The 17796-nt window shown below is 57.7% G+C and overlaps 1 protein-coding gene across 1 annotated transcript in view; it reads left to right on the top strand.

The window, feature by feature from the left end:
* PIGL (phosphatidylinositol glycan anchor biosynthesis class L) overlaps positions 1-17796 on the top strand; it is a 100031-nt gene that overhangs the window by 80199 nt on the left and 2036 nt on the right. Inside the window, exons 5-6 of the mRNA XM_006138745.4 lie at positions 9207-9238; positions 16686-16819. Of these exons, the coding sequence (XP_006138807.4) occupies positions 9207-9238; positions 16686-16819 (166 nt within the window). The remainder of the gene's footprint in view (positions 1-9206; positions 9239-16685; positions 16820-17796) is intronic.

Genomic DNA, 17796 nt, shown 5'->3' with positions numbered 1-17796 from the left:
CGCAAATGCTTTTAACGGAAAAGTTTTCCGTTAAAAGCATTTGCGGAAAAGAGCATCTAGATTGGCACGGACGCTTTTCCACAAAAGTACTTTTTGCGCAAAAGCATCCGTGGCCAATCTAGACGCACTTTTCCGCAAAAAAGCCCCGATCGCCATTTTCGGGATCGGGGCTTTTTTGCACAAAACAAATCTGAGCTGTCTACACTGGCCCTTCTGCGCAAAAGGACTTTTGCCCGAATGGGAGCAGCATGGTATTTCTGCAAGAAGCACTGATTTCTTACATGAGATCGTCAGTGTTCTTGCGGAAATTCAAGCGGCCAGTGTAGACAGCTGGCAAGTTTTTCCACAAAAGCAGCTGCTTTTGCGGAAAAACTTGCCAGTCTAGACACAGCCTTTAAATGCAGAGCTTCAGTAGGGGTAGGTCCTGGACCTGGCGCAAGTCGGAACTGAGCTGGGCTGCTTGCTCACCCCAGTCCTAATACACTTGAAATGCAAAGCCGCAGAGGGGTAGGTCCTGGATCTGGCACGAGCCAGGACTGAGCCAGGCTGCTAAAACGTACTGGCGAGAGGGTGGGGAATGTGTGCGGTCTGTAGCATTAACCTAAATGCTTTTGCTTATCGGTTCATCAACTGCACTATTCCATCCCGACTTGTGGTGTGTGCATCCTCCTGGGCTCTCTGCTGGTGCCCCTCGGGGTGGACTTGCAAGCCTTTATTCTGCTGATCCTGTTCTGGGCCTTTGTGTCAGTGCACTGACTCCTACTTTGTGTTGTGCATGCGCTTTCACCAGAGCGTGCTGCACAACTGTGTCCCAGGTGCTCAGAGGGGGTTAGAAAAATGTCCGAAGGGAAGAGACACTGGTCCCTGACTGCCATCTCTTGCTGTGTAGCCGGCCTGCCCAGTTACAGAGCCGCTCTGCTTTCATTCACGGCACCCGGCAGGCGCACAGCTCTGGAGGGGTTACATTTTATTTGTAGTGTCGTCGGCTTGGGTTGGGGTTTTTTTTGGCAGCCCGTCTGACAGAGGAACTAGAGCATGACCACATCACTCATGGGTCCTGTGCCCTGACGAGTTCTCACACGTACAGCTTTCAGAGCGAGCTGCAGAGCATGTGCGGTGACCTTTCACACGTGCTGATGTTCCTGCCAGCTGCTCCCCTCCCCCTAATATTATTGCATTGGGGAAAAAGCAGCAAAGGGGCTGGATTAACCCTCTCCCGTCCCTGTCTCTGTCTCACGGTATTTTTATTGGATTGACATAGAAGATTAGACTTGGAAGAGAGCTCAGGAGATCATGTCGCCCAGCTTCCTGCTCAAAGCAGGGCCACCCCCAAGTAAACCCTCCCAGCCAGAAGTTAGCCTTTCAAAGGGTGTCCTGTCCATGGGGTGCTTTTCCAAAGAATTACATGATTTTGCACCCTGTTTGAGCCTGTCGCTTCTGGGGCAGATCTGCCTCATTCTCTCCCACACCGCGCTCCCGTCATGCTGCTTTTGTGGCTGGGCCAGCTGCTGCTCTTGCATGTGTCCAAGCCCCAGATTTGAGAAGCGCTATAAAATTCCAGGGCTAGTGGCGAGGATTTCTTTTTCTGCAAGAAACAAAAAAGCATCAGTTAGCATTTTGCTTGCAGTCCTCCTGTGGGGACTCCAAATGCAGCCCCTACACCAGTGGTCCCCAATGCGGTGCCCGTGGGTGCCATGGCGCCCGCCGGGGCATTTATGTGCACCCGCCTAGTGACCACGGCCGACCCGAGCCATTCTTGCGCCCTGGGTCCGGGGTGCACGGCGAATGCGTGGCCCTGCCCCCGGGCGCCCAGCAGCCCCAAAAGGTTGGGGACCACTGCCCTACACCCACAGAAAAGAGACTTCTTTTACAAAATTATTTTCACATGAAAAAGAATGAAAAGCTAGACAAAGTCCCACCCCATCTTCTTCCGGTGCCAGCGCTTGAGGATTCCTTGGAAGGAAGTCCGGAAAGAGCCCTCTCTTCTCCCCACCACGCTCCAAAGCCCCATGTTCCAGGAGCCCTTTCTCTGGCCAAGAGGGGCTGGAACGTGCCGCGTGTCACTGTTAAGAGAGGGGACTTCAGAGATGCACCATGGTCCCTCCCCTTTTGCAGAGCTCCAGGTCCCTGATGGCTCAGATATTAAGCCACCAGCCGTATCCCAGTTTTTACCGTTGAAACGTGTGAGCATGTGAGGCTCTGCTCCTGCAAAGGGATAGGTCCTGGAAGCTGAAATCCTCCCACAAACAGGCCCGGTTTGGAGAACAGCAGCAAACGTTATCCCACCCTGCCCGAAACTTCAGAATCTAAAGGACATGAGGTTGAATCTTCATTGCCCATTGCGGAGACTGCCAAGTACACAGCCTTTTGGGGGGGAGTGGCACCTGTGGCTGATCGGAGACTCATCAGACTCGTTTTACACCCATCACATGGCACTAGTTGGCTTCGTTTCATAGCAAGCTTATCGTTCTGTGCTCCGTGGCTGACCGGTGGCCACGCAGCTCCTGCTGCTGGTCCAGGAAGAGCAAGCTAGTTGTGTTACAAGAGTTATTTCCACCTTCCAGCTGAGAGACAGGGCGGTGGAAAATGAGGAACAGAAGAGAAGAATGGGACTGATCGTTGTATTGCACTGAAGTCAGCTAACAATACATCTGCGCTATCTTCACATGCCACCTGCTCCTCACAAGTGATTCCTGCCGTTTCCACAGAGACTTTTGGATCAGAAATGGGAGATGACTCCAACCCGTCATGAACAAGATGGGAGGTGACCATGAGAAAACCTTCTGTTAACACGAGGGTATTGGCTTGTCAGCAGTGACTGGCGAGGGCGCTTGCTCTCTTGCACGGTGCCTATCCCAGGGGGTGCCTGGTCCCCCCGCACCGTGAGGCTAACTGAGAACTGATGAAGTGCATGAGAACGCATCGTTTAGAAGAGGATGCTTAGAAGCATTTTTGTTTCCTAAAGATGGGGTTTCACACCCATCATGGATGGCATCAAGGTGACTGGTTTGCATGACTCATGGAGCATTTCCACTTGGAACAGATCCTCCTGCCTGGCAAATGGATGCTTTGTCCGCTTAAGAGAAAATGGAACGCTCTGTTCTGGGTCCTGCACCCCCCTTCCTCCAGTGAAAGCCCTCTCTCCCCGTGTGGAATACGAAAGACCAATCCCTTCTCCATGGAGGGCAGAGCAAACTGAGTGGAAAATAGGAGTTGCTATATTTAACCACTGTGCATTATGTTGTTATAGCAACTGCATCCATAAAACGTATATCAACGATGCCACGTAAAAAGCGACATCAGGGTACCATTAGTTGAGCAATTCTTGTCAGTTCCATTCGGAAGAATGATCTGACTCCTCCAGTTTGCTTCCAGATGGCTGTAAACTCCGGGGCGAGTTCTAAGGGGAGCCGTGTGGAGCTTCGGGTTTTCTCATTGATGCCGGTTGCGTGCCCTTGAAGCATTGTGGTGGTGAGGTGCCCGGCTTGGATCTTCACTATGCCATGGGAAAGCTGATTTGTATTTTGGACACGTGCCCCAAAGAAGAAGGTATTTCCTGTCCCATGCTCATGGCCCCGAGTCTGAGACGTACTCGGGTACCGAGCTTCATTACATGCAACTTCAAATAGGTATCCCCAATGTCTGCTAACCGCATACCCTGCAGGCCAAACGCCCTTTGAGGCTGCAGACTGCGGAGTTGCCTGATGCCGTTGGAACCCCAGCTCAGGCTGGATTTGTACAGTCTGGTGGCAGGTTCTACAGATGATTAGGTGGAGGGGGACACGTGGCACCCCGCCCCCTTTGTACTGGACACCCACTCTTCCCTCACCGAAAGAGAGCGTGGGCCCGCGTCTGATCTTACCTCCCTTTGACACGGCCGTGCCCCATTCATTTCCATGGCATTACTCCTGATTTACCCCATGCAAAGGCAAACATAATGCAGCCTTATGGCTTCTCATGTCGCTCTCCTCCCCTCTCCTGGAAGCCTCTTGGTGCCTCCTGGAGAAGGTTTTCCTGGGCGGCTCATTCGGAGGGATTCGGTTGCTAGCTCCAATCTCACGGGGTGACGAGACTTTGAAAGGAAAAACCGCGGAGGCCTGAGCATTTTCCTTCCGGTGCTGGGCCCTCCTGCTGCCGGCCGGCCTGCAGAGCAGAGGGTGTTCTGTGCTGTACTTGGCCGGCTTTCCTAGGACACAGGGAGAATCAAGGAGGTTAGAGACAGGCCTGCCATCTAAGGTCCCAGGCAGCCCAGCGAAAGGTCTCCCGCTATCTGTCTAGTGCTCTGTCCAGACTGTTTGCTTCCCCCCTTCCTTGGAGAAGCCACCCCATGGCTGTCACACGTCACCCTGATCACCAGCTTATAAATGCCCTTTCGGAATCTCGCCTCTTTCCTGCTTCCAGCCCCTTCCTCCGTCTTCCTTGTGCCTCCTGCTGAGTCAGAAACACAAACTGAGCAGGAGGCACTGAGTTCGTCTGTCCTCAGCAAAGCTGTTTCCTTGGTAACGATGACCCTGCACAAACAACAGGAAAACGGCCCTCGGGGAATGGCCTCCCCCAGATCATTAAGACTTTAGCAGTATGTGCGGCTGATGGACGCTGCAGCCTTCCAGGCCACCCCCGCGAAGCAGCTCCCTCGTTTGTGAACTGGCAGCTCCCTGGCTCAGCCCGTCTTCCGAGTGGCGAGGCCCATGCTCTGTGCTAAGCTAGGAATGAGCGCCGCTTGTACGACTGTCCCGCCGTGTTGGGCCTCCCTGGTGCAGTTCAGGGCAGGGAAAATGCAGCTGGCCGGTGCAGTAGGGTGGGGGAGGTGTGTCGGATTGTAAACATCCAACATCTGGCAAATCTCTTGCTGTCTGTAACATCTCCGGGGCTCCTAGGAGACTGGCTGCACTTCCTGCTCCACGTCGATTTCATCTGATTAACAGGGCAGATTAGAGGACAGGAACCTAAACGGAACCCCAGCTGCGTGGTAAAGACGCACGGTTTGCAGGCTAGCAGGCAGTGCGTGTCCCCATGCGCCTTCGCAGACAGCCCAGGGAACACAGGGTAAGGTTTTCTCTTTCTCAGAGGGGGCCCTTTTTAGACTGAGTCCTGGATTTCATGGAACAGTTTCTCTCTGTGCAGAGGAGGGACCGTGACTCTGCGTCCCTCAGTGCAGCGCCCTTTTCTCCAAGTTCCCCGTGGGCCAAACCCTAAAATCCTCATTCGCTTCTCACTCTCTGGTGGTTTTCCTGGATGTGGCTGGTGGTCAGGGCAGCTCAGGAGCTGGCTTACGCACTGAGAGGTTGCCTGTGTATTGACTGAGTAAAACTAAGGGGAGCTGAGGCTGCAGGACCCTGGGGAATCTCAGGAACTGTTTAATGAACCGGTTCCTTGCGGGACTTCAGAGGCTCTTTGAATCCTCTGCTGCCGGGATCCTGCCTTTCCTCCCCCTTCCCCAGCAGGGGCTGTGGAGTCCCAAGAGTTCCTGTCTCGGAGCTTGCCTCTAGCAGAACAGAGGAGAACAGCCAGCGCCCTCTTGACCTGGAAATTGGGCTGGGGCAGTTTGGTGCTTGGGACGAGTTTCAGCACCAGGTCTGTGGCAGCATCACTTCAGAATAAGAACCCTCCTCAAGTCCTGCAGGAAACAGGCTGTGGACAGAGCTCCCGAGGGATCCCATTTGTATCTTCCCTTGTCATGACCTCATGCCAGACTCTTCCGCCGCCAGCGCAGCAAGTCCAGTCTGTAGCACAACGCTCCCCAAATGGCAGCACCAAGCTGCAGCCTCTCCCTTGCTTGCAAGGGTTCCCTGGAGAGAGCTGCCGGAGGGGCTGGACGATTGAGTTGGGGAGGAGTATTTCTTAGTAGATAGGGGCTCAAGTGGGAGCTAGAGCTTTGCCTCCCCTCTTGCTTTCTCTGCTAGCACAGAGCAGTCCCAGCTACAGCCCTTGGGGGTAGGAACGGGTGAGCCTGTTGATTTCTCTGAGGCATTACAGCCACGTGTCCTTTACAGTTAGGATGTGTCTAGACTACATGCCTCCGTTGACGGAGGCATGTAGTTTAGACGTACCCTAACATTGCACTGGAGCACACGAGATGGAAGTAATGACAGCAATAGAGCAACGCTTCCAGGGTGAATCAGGGGATGGGGAATGCAGTGCCCCAGGTCGGAGCACAGGGGGATGCAGTGCCCCAGGTCGGAGCACAGGGGGATGCAGTGCCCCAGGTCGGAGCTCAGGGGGATGCAGTGCCCCAGGTCGGAGCACAGGGGGATGCAGTGCCCCAGGTCGGAGCACAGGGGGATGCAGTGCCCCAGGTCGGAGCACAGGGGGATGCAGTGCCCCAGGTCGGAGCATTGAGGGGGGGATGCAGTGCCCCAGGCTGGAATAGAGAAGGATGCAGTGCCCCAGCTCGGAGCACATGGGGGGATGCAGTGCACCAGGTCAGAGCATTGGGGGGGGATGCAGTGCCTCAGGTCGGAGCATGGGGGGAGGGGGATGCAGTGCCCCAGGTCGGAGCATGGGGGGGTTGCAGTGCCCCAGGTTCGAGCACAGGGGGATGCAGTGCTCTAGGTCGGAGCACGGGGGGGGAGGGATGCAGTGCCCCAGGTCGGAGCATGGGGGGGTTGCAGTGCCCCAGGTTCGAGCACAGGGGGATGCAGTGCTCTAGGTCGGAGCACGGGGGGGGGGAGGGATGCAGTGCCCCAGGTCAGAGCATGGGAGGGGATGCAGTGCCCCAGGTCGGAGCACGGGGGGGGATGCAGTGCCCCAGGTCGGAGCACGGGGGGGGATGCAGTGCCCCAGGTCGGAGCATTGGGGGGAGGGGATGCAGTGCCCCAGGTCGGAGCATTGGGGGGAGGGGATGCAGTGCCCCAGGTCAGAGCATTGGGGGGAGGGGATGCAGTGCCCCAGGTCAGAGCACGGGGGGATGGAGTGCCCCAGGTCGGAGCACAGGGGGATGCAGTGCCCCAGGTCGGAGCACGGGGGGGATGCAGTGCCCCAGGTCGGAGCACAGGGGGGGATGCAGTGCCCCAGGTCGGAGCACGGGGGGGATGCAGTGTCCCAGGTCGGAGCACAGGGGGATGCAGTGCCCCAGGTCGGAGCACGGGGGGGGGGATGCAGTGCCCCAGGTCGGAGCATGGGGGGGGGGATGCAATGCCCCAAGTCGGAGCACGGGGGGGATGCAGTGCCCCAGGTCGGAGCACGGGGGGGGGATGCAGTGCCCCAGGTTGGAGCACGGGGGGAGAGGGGGATGCAGTGCCCCAGGTTGGAGCACGGGGGGCAGGGGGATGCAGTGCCCCAGGTCGGAACATGGGGGGGATGCAGTGCCCCAGGTCAGAGCACGGGGGGGGGGGATGCAGTGCCCCAGGTCAGAGCACGGGGGGGGAGGGATGCAGTGCCCCAGGTCGGAGCACGGGGGGGGGAGGGATGCAGTGCCTCAGGTCAGAGCACGGGGGGGGGAGGAGGATGCAGTGCCCCAGGTCAGAGCACGGGGGGGGGGGAGGATGCAGTGCCCCAGGTCAGAGCACGGGGGGAGGGATGCAGTGCCCCAGGGTGTGTGACCAGTGAGGATTTTTAGTGCTAGTCCGCTCCTGGGACAGCTCTGCTCGTTCCCTGAAGCATCCCTTTGCCTTTCGTGTCTCCGGGTGCCAGGGCAGGCAGCCCAGCAAGGGGGCTCTGGCCAGTGGGACTTTACCGGGAGCGGAGGGGACTGGGAGAATTACACGGGCTGGTTCCAGCTCCCTAGGCTGCCGTGCCCTGGCTCTTGGTCTCTGGGGAAGGGGAGAGCATTGCTGGGAGAACGCGGGTAGCTGGGCAGCGGTTGCCGGATGGCTGCTGTTGGGAACGGGCAGGGCCTGCGTGTCTGCCTTGGCTTTGTGTATTCGTCACGCAGCACTTCCTGTTCTGTCTGTGCCGTGTGGCTGATCCCTTTCCTCGACACCCAGCGGCACCGGAGCTCAGCGCGCGTTGAACATGACTCAGGTGCACACGATACACTTGTGCCCGGGTTGATTTACACATGCAGCACACCCGGCAAGAGCAGCTCCCAGCCTCTGGCAGCCTTACTCGGGGCTAAGGAGCTAGGTCCCCCCAACCCTCCCTTTCCTATTCGGGTTTTCCTTTCAGCAAGAACCAGCCTTGCTCTGTAACAACTCCTGCTGCCATCTGCTGGAAACGGGCCGGGCCCGAAGCAGCAGGGATGTAAAGGGTGTGATGAGTGTTAGCTGGTGTGAGCTGCGCGCTGGGGGAAGGGCAGCGCCGAAGCAGGAAAGACGAGAACGTTACAGGGGAATGGGGTTAACCGCCCTGCAGCGGGACTCCCACTCGGCCCCACAGATCCATTGCGCCCCGGTGTGATCTGCATGGGGCTCGGGCCCCGTTTCTGCTCTCTCAAGGGCTTGTTTTCCCTTTTGAGAGGCCCATAGGGGGAGGGGCCCAGCTTTGGGGGTAACTAGAGTCTGCTGGGCTCTCTCATGGGGCACCTCTCCCCCGAATGACGTTGCTAAACCTGCAGCCTGGCACTGAGCAGAAAAGGGAGCAGCCACCCCTGGCCAGGCTGGAACCAGCGTCTCTTCCCAGTCTGGATCCAGCGCTGGAAAGCCGGATGGCTGTGGGCGGTGACCGGATTAGGTTAAACGTGCAGAGCCCTGCCGGCGTGGGCCAGGAAGCCTGGTTCGCACGCGCAGCTTGCTGATAGGCTGGCCAGGGGTCCGGGTTTGAACCGGACAGTCCAGTCTTTGAGCTTTCTGTTCGGGAAACACATGGAGAAACTAGAAATGAGAAATAGAACTGGCCGGGGGTTCTCAGTAGGAGGTGATGTGGATTGGGATGTCATGGCAAGTGAGTCCGGTATTTTTGTTGAGCTGCTGCCAGTAGGGACCCTGATGAACAAGAGAACTGGTGGCATCTTGCAGAGCTTCCTGCATTGTAACGCAAGCTGGTGGCGAGCCTGTTGGGCAGGGGCAGGGGCGGGGGCGTGTGCCCTGCCCAAAGCCACGCTGCAGGGAGGACAAGGAAAGCAGCGATGAAGTAGGAGCCATTTCATGGGGGGAACCAAACCTGCCGCCGTCCAGTGTCAGGCGGAGGGGGAACATCCAGCGTCTGCTCCAGAAAGCTGCTTTTAGAGGCTGTGTCTGTGCGTGTGAGAGCCCTTAGTGCTTACTGTGTTTAAGGAAGGGTTTGTGTGGCCTCGCTGTCTGTTCACCATGGTGTGTTTCAATTCACAGGCACCTGCGCTCAGCAGAGAAGTTACCGGAAGGTACGTCACACGGGTGGGAACAAACCACGGTCTGACCAAGCCCCCTGGGATACCCCCCCTCTTCGCAGCACGAACGAAACCTGCAGCTGACGCCTCGTTGCTCTTTCGTGCTTTTCCCTGCGCCCGCGCTCCCGGACAGCCCTTTGTGGCCTGGCCTCGGGCCGGCCGCCCCAGGGAGCTGGCTTCGGCTCAGCGGCGCCCTCTCCTCCCCGGGCGCTTGGCCTGGCTGGGTTGTGGACCCCAGTTCTGCTTCTTGGCCTCTTGCCATGTGCACACAGCGGCTGCCGGGCTCTGCCTCGCCTCCCTCGCCCGTCCTCGCGGGTCGCCTGGTGTTAGTTACACCAACGTGAAGGTGAGGAGGGGCTTGCCGTGCCAGCAGCTGGAGAACTCGCGTCACTGCTGCGTGAGGTTTTGTGGCCAAGTGGAAACTCAGGCCCGGCTGATTAGCCTGGGTCAGTCCCTCCCTCCCTGGGCACTATGCGGTGCCCCTCTTAAAACCACTGGGGGTGCTAGCGGGGGCCTGGTCCGCTGTAGCCTCAGCACAGGCTCTTGTCCGCGCTATGGGACAGCAGGAGCCAGAGCACAGGGTGGGAAGAGCAACGCGCTCCCTCAGACCCGCCTCTGATGCCTCAGCCCGTATCTCCCTCCCCCCTGCCCCCACGCACAGATCTGCTCGGGCAAGGAATCAGTCACTGCCCCGGGGCACAGAGGTCCCAACCAGTCCTGTCAGCCCCACCCAGCATCCAAAATCCATCCCAGCCAGCCGGAGCAGCGCAAGCCCCCTGCCAGAGGGAGCTCTGCTAAGAGCCTGCTTCCTTCCAGAGCCCAGCGCACGGGGCTGCAGGCCTCCAGCAGCTGCTCCACTAGCTAACGGGGCCACGCTACCGCTCCCGGCGTAAATCTGGCCTCGGGGCCTCCCCAGGCCTTTGCCTGAGGGAGTCACAGGAACAGGCCCATCAGTAGCTCCACTTGGACAGTCCCTTTCTTTTCCCCTGGCTGGCAGGAAGTGCTGGGAGTCTCTGAGCCCTTCCCACCCGGGGCTGTTCCCTACCAGCTTCATTTCATCGCCTGGTCTCATTTGAAGGGGTCTCCGGGCGGCTCCTCACGACCCTCGTTGTGTCGCCGATACAAACAGCTCCTTACGGCTGCCTACGTTCTTCCCATGCGGGGCTAAGGGACGTCAGCCAGCAGGGCCGCCCGAGCTGCTCTTGCAGGGGGTTTTGCGCTCCCCTAGCAGGGAGCGAGCCGGGAAGCACAGGACACAGCGAGTTCGTATTTCTTGAGGGAATGGAGCAGGAGTCTTCCTCCGGAGAGCGCCCCGCCTTGGAGACCTAGGCCATCCCTCTTTCCAGCCTTGCCGCTGTGAGTCCAGCGGCTCTGCCGCGTCTCAGAAAGAGCCAGCCAGGAAGGGAAAAGGCCCTCACAGCCGTTTATAGCACTCCCTACTATAGTGGCAAACAGGTGGCTGATGGGAACGTGGAGCAGCAGGGCACAATCCAGGTCCCTTCAGTCAGCAGATTTCTACACTTGGCGGCCTCTGGGGTCAAGCAGCAAGTTCCCCACCCCCCTCCCTGTTGACTGAACACAGAATGGAGCCGAGGGGCCAGGCTTTCTTGAGTCTCCGTAGCTGGGATTACAGACTGGGTGGGTGTTGCTGGATTGCACACGCACAGGGCACGTGCCTGCAGCTCTCCAGGGCCATTTCAGGAGGCTCCACAAGTCCTGGGGTGAAAGAGCAGCAGAATAATTGGCTTTCTTGGGGGTAAATGAAGGGAAGCCACGTTCCGCCCCACCCAGCCCCTTCAAGCCGCAAGGCCGTCCCTTCTGTGGGAGCTGCCTTCGCAGCATGGAGCGGCCCCCAAGGCTTCCCGCGGCGCCGGCAGCGACCGGGGCGATGAGCCGGAAGTTAAACGCGGGTCTGGAGTGAGGTTAGAGCCTTACCGACATCAGGCCCCTCTGCCCCAGCCACCTGCTGCAGGGACAGCACGGTGACCTCTACCAGGCTGGCCTTCCCCTGGATTGCCGCCTCTTCACCAGCATGGGCCCCAGGTCCATGGCACGGCTCCAACACGCTGAATGTGCTGAAAAGCAGGCTGCCGGCCGGCTCACTGGAGCTCTAGTTAGTACCTGGGGGCTGCCGGCCGGCTCACTGGAGCTCTAGTTAGTAGCTGGGGGCTGCCGGCCGGCTCACTGGAGCTCTAGTTAGTACCTGGGGGCTGCCAGCCGGCTCACTGGAGCTCTAGTTAGTAGCTGGGGGCTGATGGCTGGCTCACTGGAGCTCTAGTTAGTAGCTGGGGGCTGATGGCTGGCTCACTGGAGCTCTAGTTAGTAGCTGGGGGCTGATGGCTGGTTCACTGGAGCTCTAGTTAGTAGCTGGGGGCTGCCGGCCGGCTCACTGGAGCTCTAGTTAGTACCTGGGGCTGCCAGCCGGCTCACTGGAGCTCTAGTTAGTAGCTGGGGGCTGATGGCTGGCTCACTGGAGCTCTAGTTAGTACCTGGGGGCTGATGGCTGGCTCACTGGAGCTCTAGTTAGTAGCTGGGGGCTGATGGCTGGCTCACTGGAGCTCTAGTTAGTAGCTGGGGGCTGATGGCTGGCTCACTGGAGCTCTAGTTAGTAGCTGGGGGCTGATGGCTGGCTCACTGGAGCTCTAGTTAGTACCTGGGGGCTGATGGCTGGCTCACTGGAGCTCTAGTTAGTAGCTGGGGGCTGATGGCTGGCTCACTGGAGCTCTAGTTAGTAGCTGGGGGCTGCCGGCCGGCTCACTGGAGCTCTAGTTAGTACCTGGGGCTGCCAGCCGGCTCACTGGAGCTCTAGTTAGTAGCTGGGGGCTGATGGCTGGCTCACTGGAGCTCTAGTTAGTACCTGGGGGCTGATGGCTGGCTCACTGGAACTCTAGTTAGTACGTGGGGGCTGATGGCTGGCTCACTGGAGCTCTAGTTAGTAGCTGGGGGCTGATGGCTGGCTCACTGGAGCTCTAGTTAGTAGCTGGGGGCTGATGGCTGGCTCACTGGAGCTCTAGTTAGTAGCTGGGGGCTGATGGCTGGCTCACTGGAGCTCTAGTTAGTACCTGGGGGCTGATGGCTGGCTCACTGGAGCTCTAGTTAGTAGCTGGGGGCTGCCGGCTGGCTCACTGGAGCACTAGTTAGTAGCTGGGGGCTGCTGGCTGGCTCACTGGAGCTCTAGTTAGTAGCTGGGGGCTGATGGCTGGCTCACTGGAGCTCTAGTTAGTACCTGGGGGCTGATGGCTGGCTCACTGGAGCTCTAGTTAGTACGTGGGGGCTGCCGGCCGGCTCACTGGAGCTCTAGTTAGTACCTGGGGGCTGCCGGCCGGCTCACTGGAGCTCTAGTTAGTACCTGGGGGCTGCCGGCTGGCTCACTGGAGCTCTAGTTAGTACGTGGGGGCTGCCGGCTGGCTCACTGGAGCTCTAGTTAGTACCTGGGGGCTGATGGCTGGCTCACTGGAGCTCTAGTTAGTACCTGGGGGCTGCCGGCTGGCTCACTGGAGCTCTAGTTAGTACCTGGGGGCTGATGGCTGGCTCACTGGAGCTCTAGTTAGTAGCTGGGGGCTGATGGCTGGCTCACTGGAGCACTAGTTAGTAGCTGGGGGCTGCCGGCTGGCTCACTGGAGCACTAGTTAGTAGCTGGGGGCTGCTGGCTGGCTCACTGGATCACTAGTTAGTAGCTGGGGGCTGATGGCTGGCTCACTGGAGCACTAGTTAGTACCTGGGGGCTGCCGGCTGGCTCACTGGAGCTCTAGTTAGTAGCTGGGGGCTGCCGGCTGGCTCACTGGAGCTCTAGTTAGTAGCTGGGGGCTGCCGGCTGGCTCACTAGAGCACTAGTTAGTACCTGGGGGCTGATGGCTGGCTCACTGGAGCTCTAGTTAGTAGCTGGGGGCTGATGGCTGGCTCACTGGAGCTCTAGTTAGTAGCTGGGGGCTGATGGCTGGCTCACTGGAGCTCTAGTTAGTAGCTGGGGGCTGATGGCTGGCTCACTGGAGCTCTAGTTAGTAGCTGGGGGCTGATGGCTGGCTCACTGGAGCTCTAGTTAGTACCTGGGGGCTGATGGCTGGCTCACTGGAGCTCTAGTTAGTAGCTGGGGGCTGATGGCTGGCTCACTGGAGCTCTAGTTAGTAGCTGGGGGCTGATGGCTGGCTCACTGGAGCTCTAGTTAGTAGCTGGGGGCTGATGGCTGGCTCACTGGAGCTCTAGTTAGTAGCTGGGGGCTGATGGCTGGCTCACTGGAGCTCTAGTTAGTACCTGGGGGCTGATGGCTGGCTCACTGGAGCTCTAGTTAGTAGCTGGGGGCTGATGGCTGGCTCACTGGAGCTCTAGTTAGTACCTGGGGGCTGATGGCTGGCTCACTGGAGCTCTAGTTAGTACCTGGGGGCTGATGGCTGGCTCACTGGAGCTCTAGTTAGTAGCTGGGGGCTGATGGCTGGCTCACTGGAGCACTAGTTAGTACCTGGGGGCTGCCGGCTGGCTCACTGGAGCTCTAGTTAGTACCTGGGGGCTGCCGGCCGGCTCACTGGAGCTCTAGTTAGTAGCTGGGGGCTGCCAGCCGGCTCACTGGAGCTCTAGTTAGTAGCTGGGGGCTGATAGCTGGCTCACTGGAGCTCTAGTTAGTAGCTGGGGGCTGATGGCTGGCTCACTGGAGCACTAGTTAGTACCTGGGGGCTGCCAGCCGGCTCACTGGAGCACTAGTTAGTACCTGGGGGCTGCCGGCCGGCTCACTGGAGCTCTAGTTAGTAGCTGGGGGCTGATGGCTGGCTCACTGGAGCTCTAGTTAGTACGTGGGGGCTGCCAGCCGGCTCACTGGAGCTCTAGTTAGTACCTGGGGGCTGCCGGCTGGCTCACTGGAGCTCTAGTTAGTACGTGGGGGCTGCCGGCTGGCTCACTGGAGCTCTAGTTAGTACCTGGGGGCTGATGGCTGGCTCACTGGAGCTCTAGTTAGTACCTGGGGGCTGATGGCTGGCTCACTGGAGCACTAGTTAGTAGCTGGGGGCTGCCGGCTGGCTCACTGGAGCACTAGTTAGTAGCTGGGGGCTGCCGGCTGGCTCACTGGAGCACTAGTTAGTAGCTGGGGGCTGCCGGCTGGCTCACTAGAGCACTAGTTAGTAGCTGGGGGCTGCCGGCTGGCTCACTAGAGCACTAGTTAGTACCTGGGGGCTGATGGCTGGCTCACTGGAGCTCTAGTTAGTAGCTGGGGGCTGATGGCTGGCTCACTGGAGCTCTAGTTAGTAGCTGGGGGCTGATGGCTGGCTCACTGGAGCTCTAGTTAGTAGCTGGGGGCTGATGGCTGGCTCACTGGAGCTCTAGTTAGTACCTGGGGGCTGATGGCTGGCTCACTGGAGCTCTAGTTAGTAGCTGGGGGCTGCTTTCTTCCATCTGCGATTACCATTGGAGAGCGCCATCTGCTGGAAGCGTCTCTTTAGGACCTGGCTCGTTTTCTAATGTCCGTATCAACAATCTCCTTAATCTAGACGATATTTACTCTGCCTTATCTGCTACAGTGCAGACTAACCTCAGCCTTCCTCCCTCACCTCAGAGCCCGCAGCAGCTTGCGAACTTCTAGGAAAACTCCAGATCAGCTACCTTGGAGCACTCTCTACTCTAGTGCCATTGGGTTAGGGCAGAAACCTTCCATTGCCCTCTGACCCACTAGCTCTGCCCCCAAAGCTGCGGAAGGTATTGCTGAGAGCTCTCTCTGCTCTCTCGAGCCTGCCAGCGACTGAGCCCGCGGGAGCAATGCAGCTGCAAACCCTTCCAGAAAGAAGGCTGGGAGAGAGGTTAATGCTGATCTAGTTAGATTGTGTTGGCCAAGCTTTGGTCATAACCTAGGCAGAAAATCATCTCATCAGCGGGGTCTAATGCAAAAGCAGGAACAATTAGGGTTCTTGTAGAAAAGGAAATAGAGGAGGTACGGTAGGGAAAATCCCTTCACCTTTCCTTTGGAGAGAGGAAGAGGAATTGAGGGGCCTGGAAGGAGGGTGTAGGAAAGGAAAAGGCCATGTTCTTTCATTGATGACCTCTGATGAAATAAGAGCAAAACTAGGAAGTGGGGTGGTGCCACTCGTAGGAATAGGGTCAAGCACACGCACCACCTCATTTGTGAGGCTGGAGAAAGTTGGGGGCCTTGCTTCGTCTCCGTTCTTTGGTCCTCAGAATATTCCACAGCTTCCTTCTAAACGTCATACTGACAGGCTGCTCCCTCGTTCTCCACCGTGGAGACCTTTGCGTGGCTTCTCCCTGTCTCTATGGGAAACCCACAGCTAGCCCGCGCTGGGCACAAACAAGAGCTCTTGCTTTCCCACCCTGGCCCTGAGCCACTGGGATGGGTTTTAGTGAAACTAACGTGTGAAATCAGTGGGAGTGTCCCAGCCGCTTAGTAAGAACTCACAGCACAAGGGCAGCCCCCCAAGAATGGCAAATGCACGTTCCCTGGGGTCTTTCAGGAGGAGGGGGTCTCTTCTCTCTCCGTCTTGAGTCAGTCAAGCCTCAGCAAACGGGGAGCGACTCCCATTTGTGAGAGAACCTCCCACTTCCCTCTTGTTCGCTTTGTGATCCTCGGGCCGCGTCAGGGCAGGCGGCCAAGGGGGAGGGAGCTCAGTCCTCACGACAGCAGCATGACACATGCAGTCTTGGCGTCTCCGGGGTTAAAGCGACACAGACTTTGTGACAGTTCGGCCTTCCCTTTGCGCCCTCCCTTCCCGGTTTCATTCAGACGGCAGGGGCCCAGTGCATTGCATCTGACTGCAAATCCTACGATGACTCCGTTCTCATCTGTCACTCTCAAATGCCTGATCAGGGAGCATAACTGCAGCCTCTGGAGTGGCAGGTAATCTCCAGGTACTTCCAAAGAGCTCCGGTTCCTTAATGGCACCATCAGCAAACACAGGTTAGCCATGAAATAAATTCACCTGTTAACTTTTGAGTTCAGAGAGTCCTTAGACACAGGGGAAAGAAACGAGCCCCCGTTCTTCATGCTCCTTTCACTCCTGCAGGACAAACGTCCAGGAGATGGCTAGCATGAACCCACCTGCCTGGGATAAGAGCTGATGCAGTCCTCCTTGAACCCGGAAACACTCATTTCTGCAGCAAAGCATCTGTCCCGTCAAATGAACCGAGGGTCCTTGTCTAACTACCTGCACGAGACAGGGTTGGCAGTCTTTCCCATGGGAACAGTGCTGGGCCCAAGTTCAGAAAGAACCGAGGTTGTAATAAGACATTCACCCTTCAGACCCAGGGTCTTCTTGGGAATCCGTGTTTGACCTCAGCAGAAGAGCTAAGAAGCAGAGAGAACTGAATAGAAATTTGCACGGCCCAAAAGTAGGTAGACAGAATTTGGACTCCGGGGGGCAGACAGACAGGAGCCTGGCGGCTGTGCCTACCCCCGCGGGGCCGTGCATTTGTAACTGTCTTGCATTCTTTCTCCTCTTTCTCTGCTCAGGGTGCCGGGTCCTTGCACTCAAGTCAGTAAACCTCCTCCGGAAGTACATCTCCGTCCTGGACGTGCCCATTAGCTGCCTCCAATCCCGGGATGTTCTCTTCATACTAACAAAGGAGGAGTCTGAACGAGCCAAGGTGAGATGCATTGTTCCCGCCCCACCGGGTGGGGCATTTCAGAATCATTGAGGGGGCTTCAACCCAAAGTGTAAAACTTATTAATACACGTGCTGCCCATGGAGGGTAATTGCACATTCCCGACAGTCGTGGACTTGCTTTTAGGACTATTTGCTTGTCGAGACCAGTTGCGCTATATGTCATTCAAATGGCGGGGTTGCAGCTTTGCAGCTTAGACTTTAGGCGGCCAAAGTGTACACTTAGGGCTTGTCTCCATGCTGCAGAGATCCATCTCCTGGGTTCGATTTAGTGGGTCTAGTAAGGACCTGCTAAATCAGCCACTGATGGCACCCCCATTAACTCCAGTACTGCACCGGGTCGTGAGGAGTAAGGGAAGTCGACGGGGGAGTTTCTCCCATCGACCTCATGGAGTGGAGATGCCACAAAAACTTGACCTAAGGTACATCGACTCCAGCTACACTATTCACGTAGCTGGAGTTGCGTATCATAGGTTGACTTTCTCCCCTAGGGTACGTCTAAACTACATGCCTCCGTCAATGGAGGCATGTAGATTAGCCAGATCGGCAGAGGGAAATGAAGCCGCGATTAAAATAATCGCGGCTTCATTTAAATTTAAATGGCTGCCCCGCTCTGCCGATCAGCTGTTTGTCGGCAGATCGGGGCAGTCTGGATGCGCCGCGCAGACAAAGAAGCCTGTCTTGATCAGCACAGGTATGCCTCGTGAAACCAGGTTTACCTGTGTCGATCAAGAAAGGCTTCTTTGTCAGCGTGGCGCGTCCAGACTGCCCCGATCTGCCGACAAACAGCTGATCGGCAGAGCGGGGCAGTCATTTAAATTTAAATGAAGCCGCGATTATTTTAATCGCGGCTTCATTTCCCTCTGCCGATCTGGCTAATCTACATGCCTCCGTCGACGGAGGCATGTAGTTTAGACACACCCCTAGTGTAGACTTGGCCTTATCTTTGATACAGCAACT

Source organism: Pelodiscus sinensis, chromosome 21 (assembly GCF_052426305.1).
Source record: "Pelodiscus sinensis isolate ZL-2025 chromosome 21, ASM5242630v1, whole genome shotgun sequence".
In the NCBI taxonomy this organism is placed as follows: Eukaryota; Metazoa; Chordata; order Testudines; family Trionychidae; genus Pelodiscus; species Pelodiscus sinensis.
The sequence above is the reverse complement of the archived record's forward strand: the minus strand, read 5'-3'. Positions and strand labels throughout refer to the sequence as shown.